Here is an 18,400-nt window from a genome sequence, read left to right on the forward strand (position 1 = left end):
ATGATACATGAACAGAACAGGCTGAAACGAGATTTAGCAACCGAGCCTTTGATTCTTAAAGGGCCAGACACACGATTTGTCATTATTTTGATATTAGTTTATTTTTTTGTCTTGCACAATGTAACTTATTGTGATTTTATTGAAGGTTAAGGGACCTTCTTATTCCAGACTGCAGCCCCTAAAATATACAATGGCTGAAAACCAAATTGTCGGTGATATTTCTGTTTTTTCCCTTTTGCAGATTAAATACAGTCCCAAATATGACAGGTCTCCCTCTGTTGAGTCTGCTTGATATTGACCATCACATTTTCGATTTAAATGTTTTAACTCTATTGTATATTATTCTTAATATTCCTTGTATTTGTATTTATTATTGTAGTCAATGCGACGGATGTCAAACTATCGCGATGATACAGAAACAGAACAGACTGCAACGAGATTCACGAACCAAGCGTTGGATTCTTAAAGGGCCACACACATGATTTGCGGGAAATGTTAAATCATGATCACTGACACATTTTTAATTTTGTATTTAGCAAATTGTAATTTATTGTAATAGTCTTACAGATTAAGGGACTTTAATTTCTTAATTTAGACTGCAGCACCAGTGCTTCCTTAAAGGAGAAAAACATACAGGAACTGACGTATTGAACAAGATGTATAAGATGTAAGAGCTCCAGTCTCACTGGCATTGCATCGTTCACATATTCTAGACTGCACAACACAGTGTTGTTGTACTTAATAAAACATGAAAATCACCTTTTCTGTCACTGTTGTTTTCTTGTTCTTGCAGATAAAATAAAGTCCCAACTCCTAGCAGTTTTCAAGCACCTTTTTGTATAGGTAACGGTTGAAAATCAATATATTAGGAACAGAATACCTGCTAAATGAAGTGGACAACATCAATAGCACTCATATTAATTGGTGGATTAAGACTTTCATTTATTTTCTCATTCAATATAAAGGTACACCGTAAAGGTAAAGGTAATAAATGATACATTTAAAAAATATCAAAATAATAAATACCAATAAACAAGATCAACAAATATTTTGGAGCGCCCTTCCAGTACTAAACATATATAAATAATATAAATTACACCTAAATAAATTAGATCAAATATGTTGTCGTGCACTTTTCTTTTTAATGACTGATTTTAAATGCCATTTTCTAAATGTCTTTTGGAAAGCACTTTGAATTTCCTTGTGTTGAAAGGGGCTATATAAATAAACTTGCCTTGCACTGTCACAACCTAGCAAAGAAAAATAATCGTTGTTTTCGTAATTGTGGCAGGCCAACATCGTAATTGCGATTAAAATACGATTAATTGCACAGCCCTAGGGGAAACTGTGTTGACGTCATTAGAACGCAGCTAAGTTGAACACAGAACGGTGCAGGACACCCTGGAAGTAAGCATTGCAACGGCTCCTTCGACAAAACTTCCAACGGGAGTTCCCGCGGCAACCGAAATGCCGACTCATTTCCAGATGTCAGGACACATTCCCGCACACAATGTGGCTTGCGTGAGCGTGTAGTCCTCACCTTGATGAACCTCCCCACGATCTGAGAGGTGTATTTGGGCAGTGGCTGCACTTTGCCGTGGAGAATGAGCGACACCAGGATGTATTTCTTATAGGCTTCCAACATGATGTGGCTCACTGCCATGGCTGGAGTGGTTATTGCCTGAGAAAGTGAAAACACGTGATTATCTACCTGTACACAAGAGAAAATGTTGATTATATTACACAATCAGGGCTTAAATAAGTACATGAGATATTCAAAGTACATTTTGAGTGTTTTATGGGTGTGTGAGTACCTGTTCATAAAAATACAGTGCTCTTTCGAAGTTTTTGAGGCCCGTGTAGATCATGCCACCGTAGTAGTAGTAACATAAAAAGTGCTTGGCGTCGTACGCTCCGTTCTCCTTACAGATGTCCATCATGTCCAACTCCAAGAAGGGCAGCGCGGGCTTGAAGCACTTCGCTAACAAGCACAGCTGTGAGGAGACGGGAGTAATGAGAGGACGATGTTAGGGTCAAACTGGAGAGACACTGGGGCTGGGAATAAGACCGGGGTTTCATTATTGAACAGTCTTTAAACGGAAGAGTAGGAAAAAATAGGAGATGGAAAAGAGTCAAGATAACTAAGATAACGTGGATGTAGATCATAAACGGTAGAAAAATGTAATGATAAATGCCCAAATTGTTATTGGGATTGTGTAAGTAAGTATACAACTAACTAATTCCATAACATAGGGTTACTCATTTTTATCTTTAATGCAGAAATGCTACATATTAAGTCTTTAAATCAGAATTAAGACGCTGTTTTAATTCCAGGGTTTTGTGAGAGTTTTTAGTATGAAATAAATCAAATATATTTACAAAATTGAAAATATGAATTTAAACATAAGAAGTTTAAGTAAAAATATTCAATAAAAAAAAAAAAAAATCTAAAAATATTTGTAAAAACCAGAATAACAATTTTTCAATAAAACATTGTAAGATTTATATTAATAAGAAGTGAAACTAAGATTGTCAATACAAATAAATAAATACAAATATAGTAGAAAACTGCTAAATCTTAAACACCCCCAGCATGAAGGAGACTCACCTGACACAGGTCTGCATGAACTGAGGTAAGTTGGTTTGTGTTCATCTGCATTTTGTCTATTGCCTGTTTAGGACGACAACACCCCTCAATGGCTGGAGGAGGAGGAAGAGGAGGAGGAAGAGGAGGAAACCACCAGTTAGTTATTCAGCAGAGACGTTCAAACACAAGGAAGACAGTCTGGGTCTGGGTCTGGGTCTGGGGCCCCCCCCGGCCCCCCCCGATTTAAGATGCATGAAATATATAGATTGAGAAGAAAAGGAAAACGTGGATCTGTTGGAAGGGGAGACTCGGCCGTGTGAAAGCAGGTGGATAACTCAATTGGGACGAATGTGGAAAATGTAATTAAAATGTCATGTTTTTATTCTCCCTGGGGAAATAACGTCCGCATGTAAGGGGCACTTTGAACAGATTCACCAAAGCAGAAGAGCTGGCGTCCTTTAAAAGATAATCAGTGTCATGGCGCATTTCCACTGCAGCACGGTTTAAGCGTGCGGTGCCAACCCGGCCCGTTATGTTGCGTTTCCACTTGAGCTAGTTCCGGCTAGCGGGTACTTTTTTCATTTTTTCTGGGCCTCCAAATCGAGGGTTCTTTCTGGGCCAACAACCGGGCTGATGAATGCTAAACTAGTGACGGGCAAGGGGGCTCCACTACAACAAGATGAACATATTTGCCGTGATTTAATTGTATACACGTTCAAAATGATGCCGAAGTAACAACACACTGATACCGGTTAGTAAGAACCATGAATTAATGCTTTGAGGTCGCAGACAGACGGCAGAGAAACCCCTTTAAAATGCGTGTTTTCTGAATGGAGATCGGCTAAGCTAACGTTGTATATGCTCCGACCGCCCACACTCACAACAACGGCCTACAGACATAAATAAACCAGCGACTGTATCCTCCATGACACAGGCAGTCTGTGGTTTGTACTTGTTTCACTTCTGTCTAGTTTCTGAGCAGACATGAGGAGCTGTGAGCTCTGAGGGCTAACAGCTAACGGCTGATGTTGGTTTGGTGGTTCGCATTGAAGATGACGTCACGGCTCCGCCTACACTGCGTTACTATAGTTACTGCCCCAGCTGTGATGGAAACGCAGCATAAAGTGAGCCGGCCCTAACGAGGCCTAACTATACCGTGCTAAGCCGTGCCAGGCCCTGCAGTGGAAAAGCTCCATTAGAGCCACTTAAGCACTTATTTATGTCCAAGTAAAATGTTTAAATGACAGGTTAGGTAGCTGAACGCCATTTATATGAACACCTCCATCATTGTAAATATGTATACACGTGGACTGTGCTAAGGTTATATTTCCGTTTGCTATTATTCTGTTATTCAATGCTTAATTTCCTTATTCACGACGTCGTAATAGAGACTTTTAAAACTATGTTAAGCTAGTAAGATGCTGGAGACCTCAAAGCTTGGATCCCAACAAGATGATGACCGTGTAATCGTGGTTTAGTTATTTAATGCTAATCTATAGCATACAGTATTGGATTATCAAGCGCATAGTGGACCGAGTGAGATATCCTTTGGATGGAATAACCTGCCATGGGTGGCTGTGGCTCAGTGGATAGTGCGCTGAACTTAGAATCGTGTCCACAGTATTGAGTTGTAAGTCGCTTTGGATGCCACTTCAAATAAACCCTCATTTAAGTTGTACCTGCCTCCCGTGAGTACAATGCGACTCGACTAAAGCTTTGGGCATTGGAGCTAAGATACCATGCAGACTAGGAACCTGGTGCATTGGATAAACAGCCACTATAACGGGCAGAGACTCGTGGAAAGCTAAATCATTAAAGAACAACACTCACCTGTTTGCGCTCTACGAGGGCGTTTGTCAACTGGTGGCAGAGACCAGCAACTGTGAGAGGAAGCAAAGAAAGGCGTTCGATTATCGACTTGCTTTTCTTTTTTTGAGGCGAGTGAAGTGTTGAGTGCTCACATGCACACGAAGCTTCATCGCAAACATATTTCTGGTAAAACACATTTTTCCTCATGCTCAAAGCTTCAAGGACAAGTTCACACCGCCCAGAGCCCGGCTGCCGCGTCACGACGTCACCGTTTACGTCGCTGATTTCTCCCCGATGGGCCGGCGTCGGGTCGATGGTCGTGTTGCTTGGAATCACACGAAGCCAGATTAAATTAAATAACGACTTCTCAACCCTTATGCTTTTCTCCAGAGTGCCGAGGTTCATCGTTTATTCAATGTGATTCAGCCGCATTTACCGACCGCTGCTCGCCGTTTGGCATCACAGCGCTGTTATGAACGTTTCTCTGGTATAAAATGGGTGATGTTACCATAGCAACCGAAGCTAAACAGACTACTTGTTGCTCTCCTGCTGTGGCATAAGCCGGCACATTTTACCGGCGTATTTTTCATTATGATTCTACTCGTGATAGTCGGACACGACAACCTGTGCAGCCCATGTATCGATTCCATCCGATAGCTGCTATAACACAAAACGTCTGCCTCTCTCCACAATGACCAATGCCAGCGAACGGACAAACAGAATCACACGAAGCCTGGTTAGCGTCGCCTGACTTTTTAAAGTGTGTTGTTGTGGTTGCGTTCGAGTCACTTTGCTCAGCACGACTGCTCGTTACAACTTGTATTTGCCGTGCTCGCCTTTAACGGTTAGCTCAGGTTAATCTCGCCCCCGCCTCCGACGTAAGCGTGACGTGTGCGGTTCTCGCTTCGACACCGACAATTATTTTTCCGGAGCTTAGAGGCGGCTCCGCTGCGGTGTGAACAGGAAAAACCGGTGCTTTTCAGGCTCTAGCTGGTGTGAAAGGGGCAAGAGTGCAGCTTTGAGCAGAGTGCACTGTGAGCAACATGTCACTGTTCAGGGTCGAGACCCGCACACCAGCATGCTTCTTAAATATTAAGGAGAGGTAAGGTCAGTCTGTACTAGGGATGCATATCGTTGACTTTTTACGATACCGATACCACTGAACGATACCGATACTCAACCGATACATATCGTGATACTTTGAAAATGTATCATCCCACAATTACTCCCATGAAGTGCTTTACGATATAGTTCACATGTCAAATGAATATTAAATTCAGCTGTGGGACTTCTTGGACCTTTCAGTACTGAACAAACAATGAATATGAAAATATGAAGAAAACCGATTATGGAATATCTTGTATAACACATCCGGTGTGCCGCGTGAATAGCACATCTTGTCGATGCAAACAGACCGTTATAGCTCCGTTATGATTAATGTTAAACCTGAGATTCGACTAGAGAACAAATACATAATAGAATAAAGGTCATGAGATCTCGGCATTGCACAAACAAACAAATCTCATGTTTAAAATCAACATTTGCCTTCGCTGGTGAGAGAAACAAATCCCACCACAGATCATTTTTGGGACTTACCTTTCTAGTATTGAACAAACAATGAAAAATACATAAAATATGAAGAAAAAACGATGCAATCTAATTTATAACACGCGCCATCACGGGCCACGGACTCGCTTTGAAAATGTATTTAAAAAAATAAAATAATTTTTTTTTTTTTTTAAAGTATCGAAACCGGATCTGATTTCGGTACGGTATAACGTAGCCACCAGGAACCGGTATTTCGGTAATACCGTATGCATCCCTAGTCTGTACTCACAAGTGTCTGTTGCATATCTAATGTGCTCTCCATTGCAGGTGCTGATGAAGAGCTGGACTTGGGAGAACAGCGTCTCAAAGTCAGGGATGTTTGGCATGGAGAACTTCACAAATCTGGATCAAAAAGAGAAGGAGGTGAGACACACACACGTCCCGATGCACCAAGGACACTTTCACGCAGGCCTCACAGCTTCACAGCCAACACGTTAGGGATGAGAAGGACACATGGAACGGGTTGGTTGTCAGATCATTTCCAGTTGCTAAGAGTCAAATGATATCATTCTTCACTCGAGTTTTAAATCTTGAGGATGCAGAAGGGACCGTATAACATTTCATTAAGTAAAACCTAAATTCTTCATGTCGTGTGTTCCCCGATGTGCAATCATACATCCAGGCTCGTCGGTTTACTCTTCAATGCAGCCTTTTTGGATTCACTAAATAACAGGAAATTATCGCTTCCTTTTTGACAAGTTCTCTCAGGCCTACGGAACGTATTGGACGTGCAGTAGCCTTTGCAGCGGCTTCCTGTCAACACAAGGTTTGCCATTCTATAGCAAGCCCATTAGGATACTGAGAATTAGGAAATAGCGCCCTTTACTGCAACTCTTACTACTTTTAAATCCAGGCTGAAGACTTTTCTTTTTGTCGCTGCTTTTAATTGAACTATTCACATCTTAAACTGCACTGTAACTTTTATCCATGTATTTTTCCTTAATGTTTATTTTATTAGCTTTTCTTTTTTAATGCTTAATGTCTTTCATTTTTTTTTGTAAAGCACTTTGAATTGCCCTGCGTTGAAAAGTGCCATTTAAATAAACTTGCCTTGCCTTGCTTATTCAAGAACTAATTACTTGATATTTTATTGGTTGTGTAAAATGTTAATGAAGTTTTGTTTTCATCAACTCCTCCACGTCTACCCTACCCTTCACATATTCTATTCTATATGACCTTCACAGACACAACAATAACCAGTGGTTCTCGAACCTTTTCTCAATAGTGTATCCCCTTTGAAAAAATAATCCAGCCAAGTACCCCCTGCTTTGTTAAGGGGAAACATGCCTATATAAAGAGTACAGCACAGCGCTGCACCATCAGTGTCTGGTGTCTTGAGTCTGTTAGCTCGGACAGAAACTCCGTAATAAATGTAGTCGACATTTCATAAGAGGTGGAAAACCTGAGAGCATTTTAAATCTCATTTAACGAAATGCTTCTATAGTCTGAAGTTGTATTGTTGATGTAATGTGTGAACGAGGCGATGGAGAGAAGGTTAGGCGGTCACTATTAGGCTGTACTTTGTTATATACTGCTGGCGTGGTAAGCAGGCTTATTGTGTTGGGATATTTGGGGAGTTAGGTGGTCCGTGAGTGACCTTGGTATGAAGAAGTTTGAGAAACTCTGGTGTAGACAATCACAAGAAGTGGCAGGAAATGAACTCAAAAGGAAAAACAAAACACCAGAAGACTTCACAAGACACCGAGGAAAAGCTCTCAACGCTGACGGTGTCAATCCTGGACAGATTTAGGATGAAGGAGGCTACTCACAGCACAGCCAGCACGCCCAGGGAGTGCTCCTGGATGTCCAGAGCCCCCAGAACCGTGTCCAGGTGGGACAGGTTTTTGGCCAGCAGCTCCCCGCTCTTGTTGATCAACTCGCAGAGCTGAGTCATCTGGCCTGGAGGTGAAAGGGCAGGAAGACATGGGGAAATTAAATCACTTGGAGCCATTTAGATCTTTGGAAGCACACATATCTCGTAAACAAAAACAGTTTGCATCATAATACTAGATGCAGATCAACATTTGTGATTTTTGTTTAAGGCATTTTTTCTTGTAAATAATTGACCGCTCGGATGTTATTCTGGGATTTCTTGTCATATCTTATTACATGCTGTGGCAGCCAAGATAAGATATACTTTATTGATCCCAATTTGTGAAATGTTTTGGTCACAGCAGCATGTAAACAAGGCATTGCACATAATGTAAAAGGTAGGCAAATAGTAGAAATAAACAAACAATCAAATAGACACATATCAAAGTAGATAATAAAACAGAACTAAGAATTAAAATATATAAATATTGACAGTTACAGATATAATATGTCAGAGGGGAACAAGATTAAACTGAACTGTACACTAGATATGGATTCATAACTTCCACAGTTATTGTAAATAATGAGGTTAAATGAATAAATCCACCAAGATGAGAAGAGGAAACACTTCATTTCTGCATTGTTTTAATGGTGGGATTTGTGTAAAATTGCTATTTAACCGTCTTCTTCCATCAATAGGCTGTTCTTTGCAAATATATGAAACAAACTGACTACAAATATATGTACACGAATCCAGCTGTGGCATTGTATTTCAATAAAAAATCCGGTCAAGGCCTTGAAACAAGAAGCAAAGCGAGCGCGATTGACGGGTGCCTTTGAGCCAATAGAATTCGTGTATTCCCTCCAACAGCCAATCACGTGAGGCAAGGGCGGGACTACCGGTAGGCAGTGCTCAGATATTATTTATTTAGCTCAAAAAGTAGGATTTAAGATATTTAGTTTGATAAACGACCAAGTCGCGGTGACATAACGCTCCTGTGTACTAATGCATCTTCTGGTGATACTTTACAGTACTCTAACACTCAGAACAAGTCAATTTTAACGGTGTGTTTACATGATATGGCAAAAAGATAAAGCTATCGGCAAGGCATTGGATAGCCTATGCTAAGCTAACTACCTAATACTTCCCATTAAAATCAGTTTTAGCAAACGTACCTTGAGCGGAGAGCTGCCGCACATTGTTCACAAACTGCTCCAAGGCTGAAGCCATTATTTCCTGGGTCCAAAGTCGAGGTAATTTGCACTGTTTTTCATTCAAACCTCAGAAACAACTCCGTCCGGACTGAAGACAGGGGGCCGCCACTGAGGTCAAACTATCGCGATGATACATGAACAGAACAGGCTGAAACGAGATTTAGCAACCGAGCCTTTGATTCTTAAAGGGCCAGACACACGATTTGTCATTATTTTGATATTAGTTTATTTTTTTGTCTTGCACATGTAACTTATTGTGATTTTATTGAAGGTTAAGGGACCTTCTTATTCCAGACTGCAGCCCCTAAAATATACAATGGCTGAAAACCAAATTGTCGGTGATATTTCTGTTTTTTCCCTTTTGCAGATTAAATACAGTCCCAAATATGACAGGTCTCCCTCTGTTGAGTCTGCTTGATATTGACCATCACATTTTCGATTTAAATGTTTTAACTCTATTGTATATTATTCTTAATATTCCTTGTATATTGTATTTATTATTGTAGTCAATGCGACGGATGTCAAACTATCGCGATGATACAGAAACAGAACAGACTGCAACGAGATTCACGAACCAAGCGTTGGATTCTTAAAGGGCCACACACATGATTTGCGGGAAATGTTAAATCATGATCACTGACACATTTTTAATTTTGTATTTAGCAAATTGTAATTTATTGTAATAGTCTTACAGATTAAGGGACTTTAATTTCTTAATTTAGACTGCAGCACCAGTGCTTCCTTAAAGGAGAAAAACATACAGGAACTGACGTATTGAACAAAGATGTTATAAGATGTAAGAGCTCCAGTCTCACTGGCATTGCATCGTTCACATATTCTAGACTGCACAACACAGTGTTGTTGTACTTAATAAAACATGAAAATCACCTTTTCTGTCACTGTTGTTTTCTTGTTCTTGCAGATAAAATAAAGTCCCAACTCCTAGCAGTTTTCAAGCACCTTTATTGTATAGGTAACGGTTGAAAATCAATATATTAGGAACAGAATACCTGCTAAATGAAGTGGACAACATCAATAGCACTCATATTAATTGGTGGATTAAGACTTTCATTTATTTTCTCATTCAATATAAAGGTAACACCGTAAAGGTAAAGGTAAAAGGTAACTAGGTAACACCGTCACAAACTTGATTAAAATGTTGCTATCTTTACAAACTCTTACTGAGTATTTACTAGGGATGGGAATTTGAAAGCAAATGTATATTCGAATATTCGATTAATCGTTCCCATCCCTAGTATTTACACCATCATACATATAGCTCACAATAGTATTACTGTGTTGCAGAGTTATACAATTGTGACAAATGCAAATTAGTCAATGAAGATGAGAAAAATGAAGAAACACACCTGAAAAATTGGAAATAAAACATTTAATGTGGTGAATTTTAAAATGTCATGTATATATGTCATCATTTGTAATCAAAATCTGTAACATAACTAAAGGTATTAAATACATACAAGTATTTACATAAATGTGTATGTACATAAAGTACACAATTTACCTCTGAACTGTAGTGGAGTAAAAGTACACACTAGCATAACATTGAAATACTCAAGTAAAGTACAAGTATATAAACAGTGTACATTACATGTTACTTGTAAGTCGCTTTTATCCAAAGCGACTTACATACTCAATACAGACTGCAGTGGGGTTTGAACCTGTGCTTCAGGCATGACACTTATCAACAGAGGAGTGAACCCTCTTGTCCTCCTCACATATCTTTGATGCTCTTCTTGTACAGATTGTTCTCTTCCCGTCGTCTTCCTTGTTTCTGCTCAGGTAGCACCATCAGCTACATGTCTGATATTCTGTGGGTGTTTTTAGAAAGGTTATTATGAGTCGCTGCTGGGCTGTAAATACACAAACAATTACATTACACTGTGTGTGGCACTACATATATTTGACCTGCTGCCTGCTGTGTTAGCTGGCTAGAAACGAGACGCCCAGAATGATCAAAGATAAATGCACGTAACATACAATCGTCAAAAGACAGATAACAACACAACCACGTGGTGAACACTTATGTAACTTATTCCACGTATTTCTCCTCGTTGACATGTTACTACTTTCTACCACCCGCCTACTCGGAAGAGGAAAAACGTTACTCCGTGATCCGGTTAAGAGGATTTCCGTCAACATGTCCTCCGGTAAGAAGCTCCGGGTTCTGGTGGACATGGACGGGGTTCTGGCCGACTTTGAAGGCGGGTTCTTGAAGAAATACCGGGCCAAATACCCGGAGGACCCTTTCATCAGCCTGCAGGACAGGAGAGGCTTCTGGGTGTCCACACAGTACGGCCAGCTGCGGAGTGATCTGTGTGTAAGTGGCATGTAAACATGTAATAAATGTCATGTTTTGGTTAAATACACTATACAGCACTTTCATTAGCCAAATCATGCACTTGAGTTTGTTCCCCAGGGTCCCCAGTAACATAAGTAATTTCATCAGAATTTTTAAAACCAGGATATATACAATTTGCATATTATTAGAATCAAACGTGGCAGCTGCGGGGTGACCTGTGTACATTACTCAATTACGGTACTTTAAAGAGTCCTCTCCTGCTGATGTTCAGGTGTATATCAGTATGTAGTGTCTCTACTTTAAAGAGTCCTCTCCTGCTGATGTTCAGGTGTATATCAGTGTGTAGTGTCTCTACTTTAAAGAGTCCTCTCCTGCTGATGTTCAGGTGTATATCAGTGTGTAGTGTCTCTACTTTAAAGAGTCCTCTCCTGCTGATGTTCAGGTGTATATCAGTAGGTAGTGTCTCTACTTTAAAGAGTCCTCTCCTGCTGATGTTCAGGTGTATATCAGTATGTAGTGTCTCTACTTTAAAGAGTCCTCTCCTGCTGATGTTCAGGTGTATATCAGTATGTAGTGTCTCTACTTTAAAGAGTCCTCTCCTGCTGATGTTCAGGTGTATATCAGTATGTAGTGTCTCTCCTTTAAAGAGTCCTCTCCTGCTGATGTTCAGGTGTATATCAGTATGTAGTGTCTCTACTTTAAAGAGTCCTCTCCTGCTGATGTTCAGGTGTATATCAGTATGTAGTGTCTCTACTTTAAAGAGTCCTCTCCTGCTGATGTTCAGGTGTATATCAGTGTGTAGTGTCTCTACTTTAAAGAGTCCTCTCCTGCTGATGTTCAGGTGTATATCAGTATGTAGTGTCTCTACTTTAAAGAGTCCTCTCCTGCTGATGTTCAGGTGTATATCAGTATGTAGTGTCTCTACTTTAAAGAGTCCTCTCCTGCTGATGTTCAGGTGTATATCAGTATGTGGTGTCTCTACTTTAAAGAGTCCTCTCCTGCTGATGTTCAGGTGTATATCAGTATGTAGTGTCTCTACATGTCTCCATGCTTTAATGTTCAAAAAGCTCTATTTTTCTCATACAGCCTGTGCTGCAGCACCTCTTGTCACCCTCTGTCTGAAACCAGAGCCCAGTCTGCTCTGATTGGTCAACCGGTTAGATGTATCAGTACAATGGGTTGGAGCGCTAGCTAATACAAGCGTAGTGTATGCTTCTTTATACTTAAGTAATTTCAGTACATTTTTATGCCGATTTACTCAAGTTGTATGCAGGACTTTTGACTTGTCACAAAGTATTTGTACACTGAAGTATTCAATCTGATTCTGCACGAGGTTGGACGTTAATCCAGTCTATACCGGTTCCCACACATTGAAGTAATATTTAACCCTGCATGTTAAAGGGTATGGTGAAAGCTTGCCGACCCTGAATGACCTTCCACACATTTACAAGATGATCAGAATTGATATATCTTATATCAATAATATATCAACTAGATCAGCGCCACAGTCTCACCTCATCGTATATCTTTCGAGAAACACCCCTGACTACAAGGATCGCACCTACGTTTTACAAAAGCGTGAATCGAACACCAGCTGTTTCTCAGACGTGTCATTATTGACCCCTTCAGTGGAGGTTTAGCCGCTTCTCTATTTATCGAAGTGTCTCGCTGACCTATAGAAATAGCTCTTCAACAATCTTCTGTCCCTCACGTGGAAACATTCTGTACGTCCAGCTTATCACGGACTGAGATTGTGCTGTTTTTACTGCAGGAGAAAGCCATCAGTATCTGGGAGTCCAAGGATTTCTTCATGGAGCTGGAGCCGCTGCCGGGGGGGCTGGAGGCGGTCCGGGAGATGGCCCAGATGGAGAAGTAGGTGTCAACATGTAGTCATGTAGTACTTAAAGTCAATGAAAAGAGCATTACGCATTAATAAAGTGAAGAAGTATTCATTTAATACCAAAGAATGGGTACTTTTGTACTACCATGTGATTTGCAAAGGTAATTCTACTGTCAGTTGTTTAAAAAATATATAAATTTTTATATATGTATCGACTTATTGATATTTATCATGTTTTACATATATTACAAATATAACAAAACAAAGAAACATAACTTATAGTATGCCTTAAGTCCAAAAGCATTCTCTTTGTTGAATGGGAAAGATGTCAAAATGAAATATACATATAAATGAAAACACTAGGGCTAGTTCCGGCTAACGCGTACTTTTTCACAGTTCTCTGGCTCTCCAAAATCAAGGTTCTTTCCGGGCCAACAACCGGTTTGAAAATGAACATATTTGACCGTGATTTAATTGTAATACACGTTTCAAAATGATACAAAAACGTACTGATACCGGTTAGTAAAAACCATGAATTCATGCTTTGACAAGTCTGCAGACAGACGGCAGAGAAACACCCTTTAAAATGCGTGTTTTCTAAATGTAGCTTGGCTAAGCTAACGCAGTATATGCTCCGACCGCCCACACTCACAGCAACGGCCGACAGACATAAATAAACCAGCGACTGTATTCGCCATGACACAGGCAGTCTGTGGTTTGTACTTGTTTAACTTGTGTCTAGTTTCTGAACAGACATGAGGAGCTGTGAGCTCTGAGGGCTAACAGCTAACGGCTGTGTTGATTTTGTGTTTCGCATTGAAGATGACGTCACGGCTCCGCCTACACTGCGTTACTATAGTTACTACCCCAGCTGTGATGGAAGCGCAGCATAAAGTGAGCCAGTCCTAACTACACCGTACTAAGCCGAGCGAGGCCTGCAGTGGAAACGCGCCACAGTTTATACTTTTAATTTACCGATATGTAATTTCTTGTTGATAATTATCACCACATATTATGTTTCTATGTCTATTCTGAGTTATTGATGTAGATCGCGCTGCACTATTTAGAAAAAATAACTAATTATAAATATTTGCCAGATTTTAAAATGCAATATGTTTCACGATATTAGAGAGAATTATCCCTTTTTTCACATTATCCACATTATCATTCAAAGCTATATTAAAAAGATCCCTGTTGGGATTTATTTTTCTGTAGAATCCAGTTTGAGGTCCGGGTCTTCTCTGCAGCTCCACAATATACTTCATTCATATATCTTCACATATTTTGCATTCAGTAAAAAGACGGTCAGCTGTTTCAGAAATAATCCTTGATGTGGTTTAGAACAGGGTTCCTACGGTCATTCAAAACCTGGAAAAGTCATGGAAATTCAAAATGCAAATTCCAGGCCCTGGGAAAGTCATGGAAATGTAACTAAAGTTGCATCAAATGTAATTTATATTTTATCTAATCGCCGAAATAGTAATACTATAATGATATTAAATATCGTATAGTAATGAAACGTAGAATGGCATTTAACTGACGAGGTGTTTCGCTGGTGAGAGATTTGAGTTGCTTTAGCGTGAAGCTAGTAAGCCTATTTGATTTGTTGTAGATAGGCAGAACATGCTTCATATGCAGACCTTATTTTCCTGTTCCACGTTAAAATAAAAAATGTTCAGTGGTACGCTGAGAAAGAGTAATTTCTTTGGTCGTGGAAAATAAGGTAAAGGTCCTGGAGAAGTCATTGAAAATCAATCATTGGTGAAAAAGTGTGTAACCCTGACGGTAAATGTAAAATACGAGCAGCTCCAGCCTCTGAGAACCCTCTCCAGGGAGTCATGACCCAACTCCGGCTCCACAACGCCCTGGTGGTGCTTCAGTTGATCCGATCAGGGCCGCTTTGATTCACTTAAGTGTAAAGTGAGTCAGCGTGGAGGAGGCTGTGATGGCCTTTCTCAGAGAACACACAACACGGCGCTCTAAAAATAACCCTCGTACTGTCGTGATGAACTGTTCCTCCGCTGTGTCTGAATCGATGTTTCCACTGTCATGTGCAAACAGTTTGAACAAGGTTCCTTTAATGTCTCCTCTCTGCTTCCTCTCTGCAGCACAGATGTCTTTATTTGCACCAGCCCTATAAACCACATCCAGCACTGTCCCTATGAGAAGGTGAGTGGGCCGTGTGCAAAACAACATATCGTGTGTGTGCGTAAAATGACTTTTTTTCTTAATGACATCGTGTGTGTGTGTGTGTGTGTGTGTGTGTGTGTGTGTGTGTGGTGTGTGGTGTGTGTGTGTGTGTGTGTGTGTGTGTGTGTGTGTGTGTGTGTGTGTGTGTGTGTGTGGTGTGTGTGTGTGTGTGTGTGTGGTGTGTGTGGTGTGTGTGTGTGTGTGTGATGTGTGTGTGTGTGTGTGTGTGTGTGTGTGTGTGTGTGTGTGTGTGGGTGTGTGTGTGTGTGTGTGTGTGTGTGTGTGTGTGTGGTGTGTGTGTGTGTGCAGTATGCCTGGGTGGAGCAGCACTTGGGTCAGGGCTTTCTGGATCAGGTCATTCTGACACGAGACAAGACGGTGATCAGCGGGGACTTCCTGATCGACGACAAGCCCGATATCCTAGGTGAGGACAGCGGGTTTGGGAACTGACATTTGTATAAAAAGAAAATAAGATATTAGGATGTATATTTATTTTATTGTATATCGAGACCATGTGTTAAATAGGGGAGACCGGGGGGACATTTTAACATCTCAAACCGCACCGGAATTAACCTGGAAATGCAAGAATAATGCACAGGTCAGGATTTTATTTACTGTATGCATTATAGTTACAAGTTATATTAACTTTATGAGGTCAATCTGATTATACATTTGAGGAAAGGTTTTCATAATTATGTTTCTGTGAAATAAGCATGCGATGTGTTTTCAATCAAAATCAGGAAACCGTTAAAAACCGAACTCGTCAAAATCCAAATGATACCCAATCCTAGTGAGTACAGTACCCGTGTTTGAACCTAGTGCGAAACCCAATATCTGTTTTTGAACGTATGAAACTTCTTATTAGAGTTTTTAACAAATCTTGAATTGTCTTTTCTTATGACGTCATAACGCTTAAAAAAATCCCCTAATTTAAGTAATGCGTGTCATCAGATCACATGTCTTGTATTTGTTTACTCAATCAGCTTTCTTCTGCTTTTACAGGAGAGGTTTTAGCAAGAAGATATATTAATAATGGCCGAGTTTAAATCAGATTAAATTGACCAAACTTTACTTATCCCATTTTTTTATTTTTGTTTATGTTAAAATGCATTACACATGAGTTAGACGTATTATAAATACAAATTTAATATATAAATATCAACACTAGGGAAGACATATAGTGTCTAAATTGGTTGGCTTTTTTAAATTATACTTGACAAGCAAAAAAGTAGATTGATAAAATAATGAAAAGGGATATTATTATTATTATTAAATTAAGGATTAAATGAAGGAGAAGGCAGAGGATTTTATTTGTTATTCTCCCGCTCGTGTTTCGGCACGTGGGGCTTTTGATTATTTACACCATCCTCCTCACATCCTCATCGGCACGTTATCAGGCAGCTGCTTCAGCGTTAGTCAGAATCTGCTGCGGCTGCGAGGAGTTTAGTCAGATAAAATAAACACGCGTAAAAACGTGTGTGTGTGTGTGTGTGTGTCAGTTACTCACCTAACGTGTCTCCTGTCAGGTGTGGATCCAGAACCCACGTGGGAGCACATCCTGTTCACCGCCTGCCACAACAAGCACCTCAGCCCCCCCCAGAAGAGACTCCTGTCATGGGCTGACGACTGGAGGGCCATCCTGAACAGCAGGAGGCAATGAGGAACTCCATTACCCAGAATCCCCAGCAGTTTACTTCCTCGTTATAGTGACAGATCTGGGGACGAAATCGTCGTTGGGGCTCGAGGGAACGCTGTCACGCTGAAGTAACTAAAATAAATAAGGGTGAAAGCCAAATCAACATTCATACACATGTGGGATGTTTTACACACGTTAGGAACTCCATTACCCAGAATCCCCAGCAGTTTACTTCCTCGTTATAGTGACAGATCTGGGGACGAAATCGTCATTGGGGCTCGAGGGAACGCTATCACGCTGAAGTAACAAAAATAAATAAGGGTGAAAGCCAAATCAACATTCATACACATGTGGGATGTTTTACACACGTTAGGAACTCCATTACCCAGAATCCCCAGCAGTTTACTTCCTCGTTATAGTGACAGATTGTGGATGAAATCATCGTTGGGGCTCGAGGGAACGCTGTCACGCTGAAGTAACAAAAATAAATAAGGGTGAAAGAGCCAAATGAAAATAATACACATGTGAGGAACTCCATTACCCAGAATCCCCAGCAGTTTACTTCCTCGTTATAGTGACAGATCTGGGGACGAATTCGTCGTTGGGGCTCGAGGGAACGCTGTCACGCTGAAGTAACTAAAATAAATAAGGGTGAAAGCCAAATCAACATTCATACACATGTGGGATGTTTTACACACACCGAGGAACTCCATTACCCAGAATCCCCAGCAGTTTACTTCCTCGTTATAGTGACAGATCTGTGGATGAAATCATCGTTGGGGCTCGAGGGAACGCTGTCACGCTGAAGTAACAAAAATAAATAAGGGTGAAAGAGCCAAATGAAAATAATACACATGTGAGGAACTCCATTACCCAGAATCCCCAGCAGTTTACTTCCTCGTTATAGTGACAGATCTGGGGACGAATTCGTCGTTGGGGCTCGAGGGAACGCTGTCACGCTGAAGTAACAAAAATAAATAAGGGTGAAAGCCAAATCAACATTCATACACATGTGGGATGTTTTACACACGTTAGGAACTCCATTACCCAGAATCCCCGGCGATTGACTTCCTCTTAGTGACAGATCTGGGGACGAAATCATCGCTGAGGCTCGAGGGAACGCTGTGTCACAGAATTAACTCTTAAAAAATAAGGTTAAATGAACATTAATACACATGTGGGATGTTTACCAACACCTGTTGCAATCAGAGGACACTTCATCGTTTTTGACCACCAGGGGGCACTCTGACACTGTGTTTAGGACTTTATAAAGGATACAGTAAGTCGAACAGGGCAGCTTGAAATCACTGTGAGCTGCGTTTTGTTCACAGCTTTTAGTCGTTTTACATTTGATGCTGTTTATCTGCGGTCTTCTGACAAATG

At 40.6% G+C, this 18,400-nt stretch overlaps 2 protein-coding genes across 3 annotated transcripts; one reads left to right on the top strand and one right to left on the bottom strand.

Moving 5' to 3' along the window:
- Nucleotides 1-578: 578 nt before the first annotated feature.
- Nucleotides 579-9,152, bottom strand: LOC117443112 (COP9 signalosome complex subunit 3-like). The gene is given in 9 exon segments (XM_034079054.1): nucleotides 579-614; nucleotides 1,541-1,681; nucleotides 1,815-1,994; nucleotides 2,609-2,679; nucleotides 2,682-2,700; nucleotides 4,418-4,467; nucleotides 6,234-6,346; nucleotides 7,774-7,903; nucleotides 8,993-9,152. Coding segments are annotated over 9 exon segments (795 nt in total). The 5' UTR covers nucleotides 9,048-9,152.
- A 1,566-nt stretch (nucleotides 9,153-10,718) lies between these two features.
- On the top strand, nucleotides 10,719-18,199 carry LOC117443117 (5'(3')-deoxyribonucleotidase, mitochondrial-like). Of its 2 annotated transcripts, XM_034079059.2 has the most exons (6): nucleotides 10,721-10,831; nucleotides 11,144-11,369; nucleotides 13,123-13,223; nucleotides 15,300-15,360; nucleotides 15,691-15,805; nucleotides 16,908-18,199. In XM_034079059.2, the coding sequence occupies exons 2-6, from the start codon at nucleotides 11,190-11,192 to the stop codon at nucleotides 17,039-17,041; spliced, it is 591 nt and encodes a 196-aa protein (XP_033934950.1). In that variant the 5' UTR covers nucleotides 10,721-10,831; nucleotides 11,144-11,189; the 3' UTR covers nucleotides 17,042-18,199. The 2 variants fall into 2 exon arrangements, with proteins under 2 accessions (XP_033934949.1, XP_033934950.1); XM_034079058.2 differs by having other exon boundaries at nucleotides 10,719-11,369.
- Nucleotides 18,200-18,400: the final 201 nt, after the last annotated feature.

Source organism: Pseudochaenichthys georgianus, unplaced genomic scaffold, assembly GCF_902827115.2.
Source record: "Pseudochaenichthys georgianus unplaced genomic scaffold, fPseGeo1.2 scaffold_541_arrow_ctg1, whole genome shotgun sequence".
Classification (NCBI taxonomy): Eukaryota; Metazoa; Chordata; class Actinopteri; order Perciformes; family Channichthyidae; genus Pseudochaenichthys; species Pseudochaenichthys georgianus.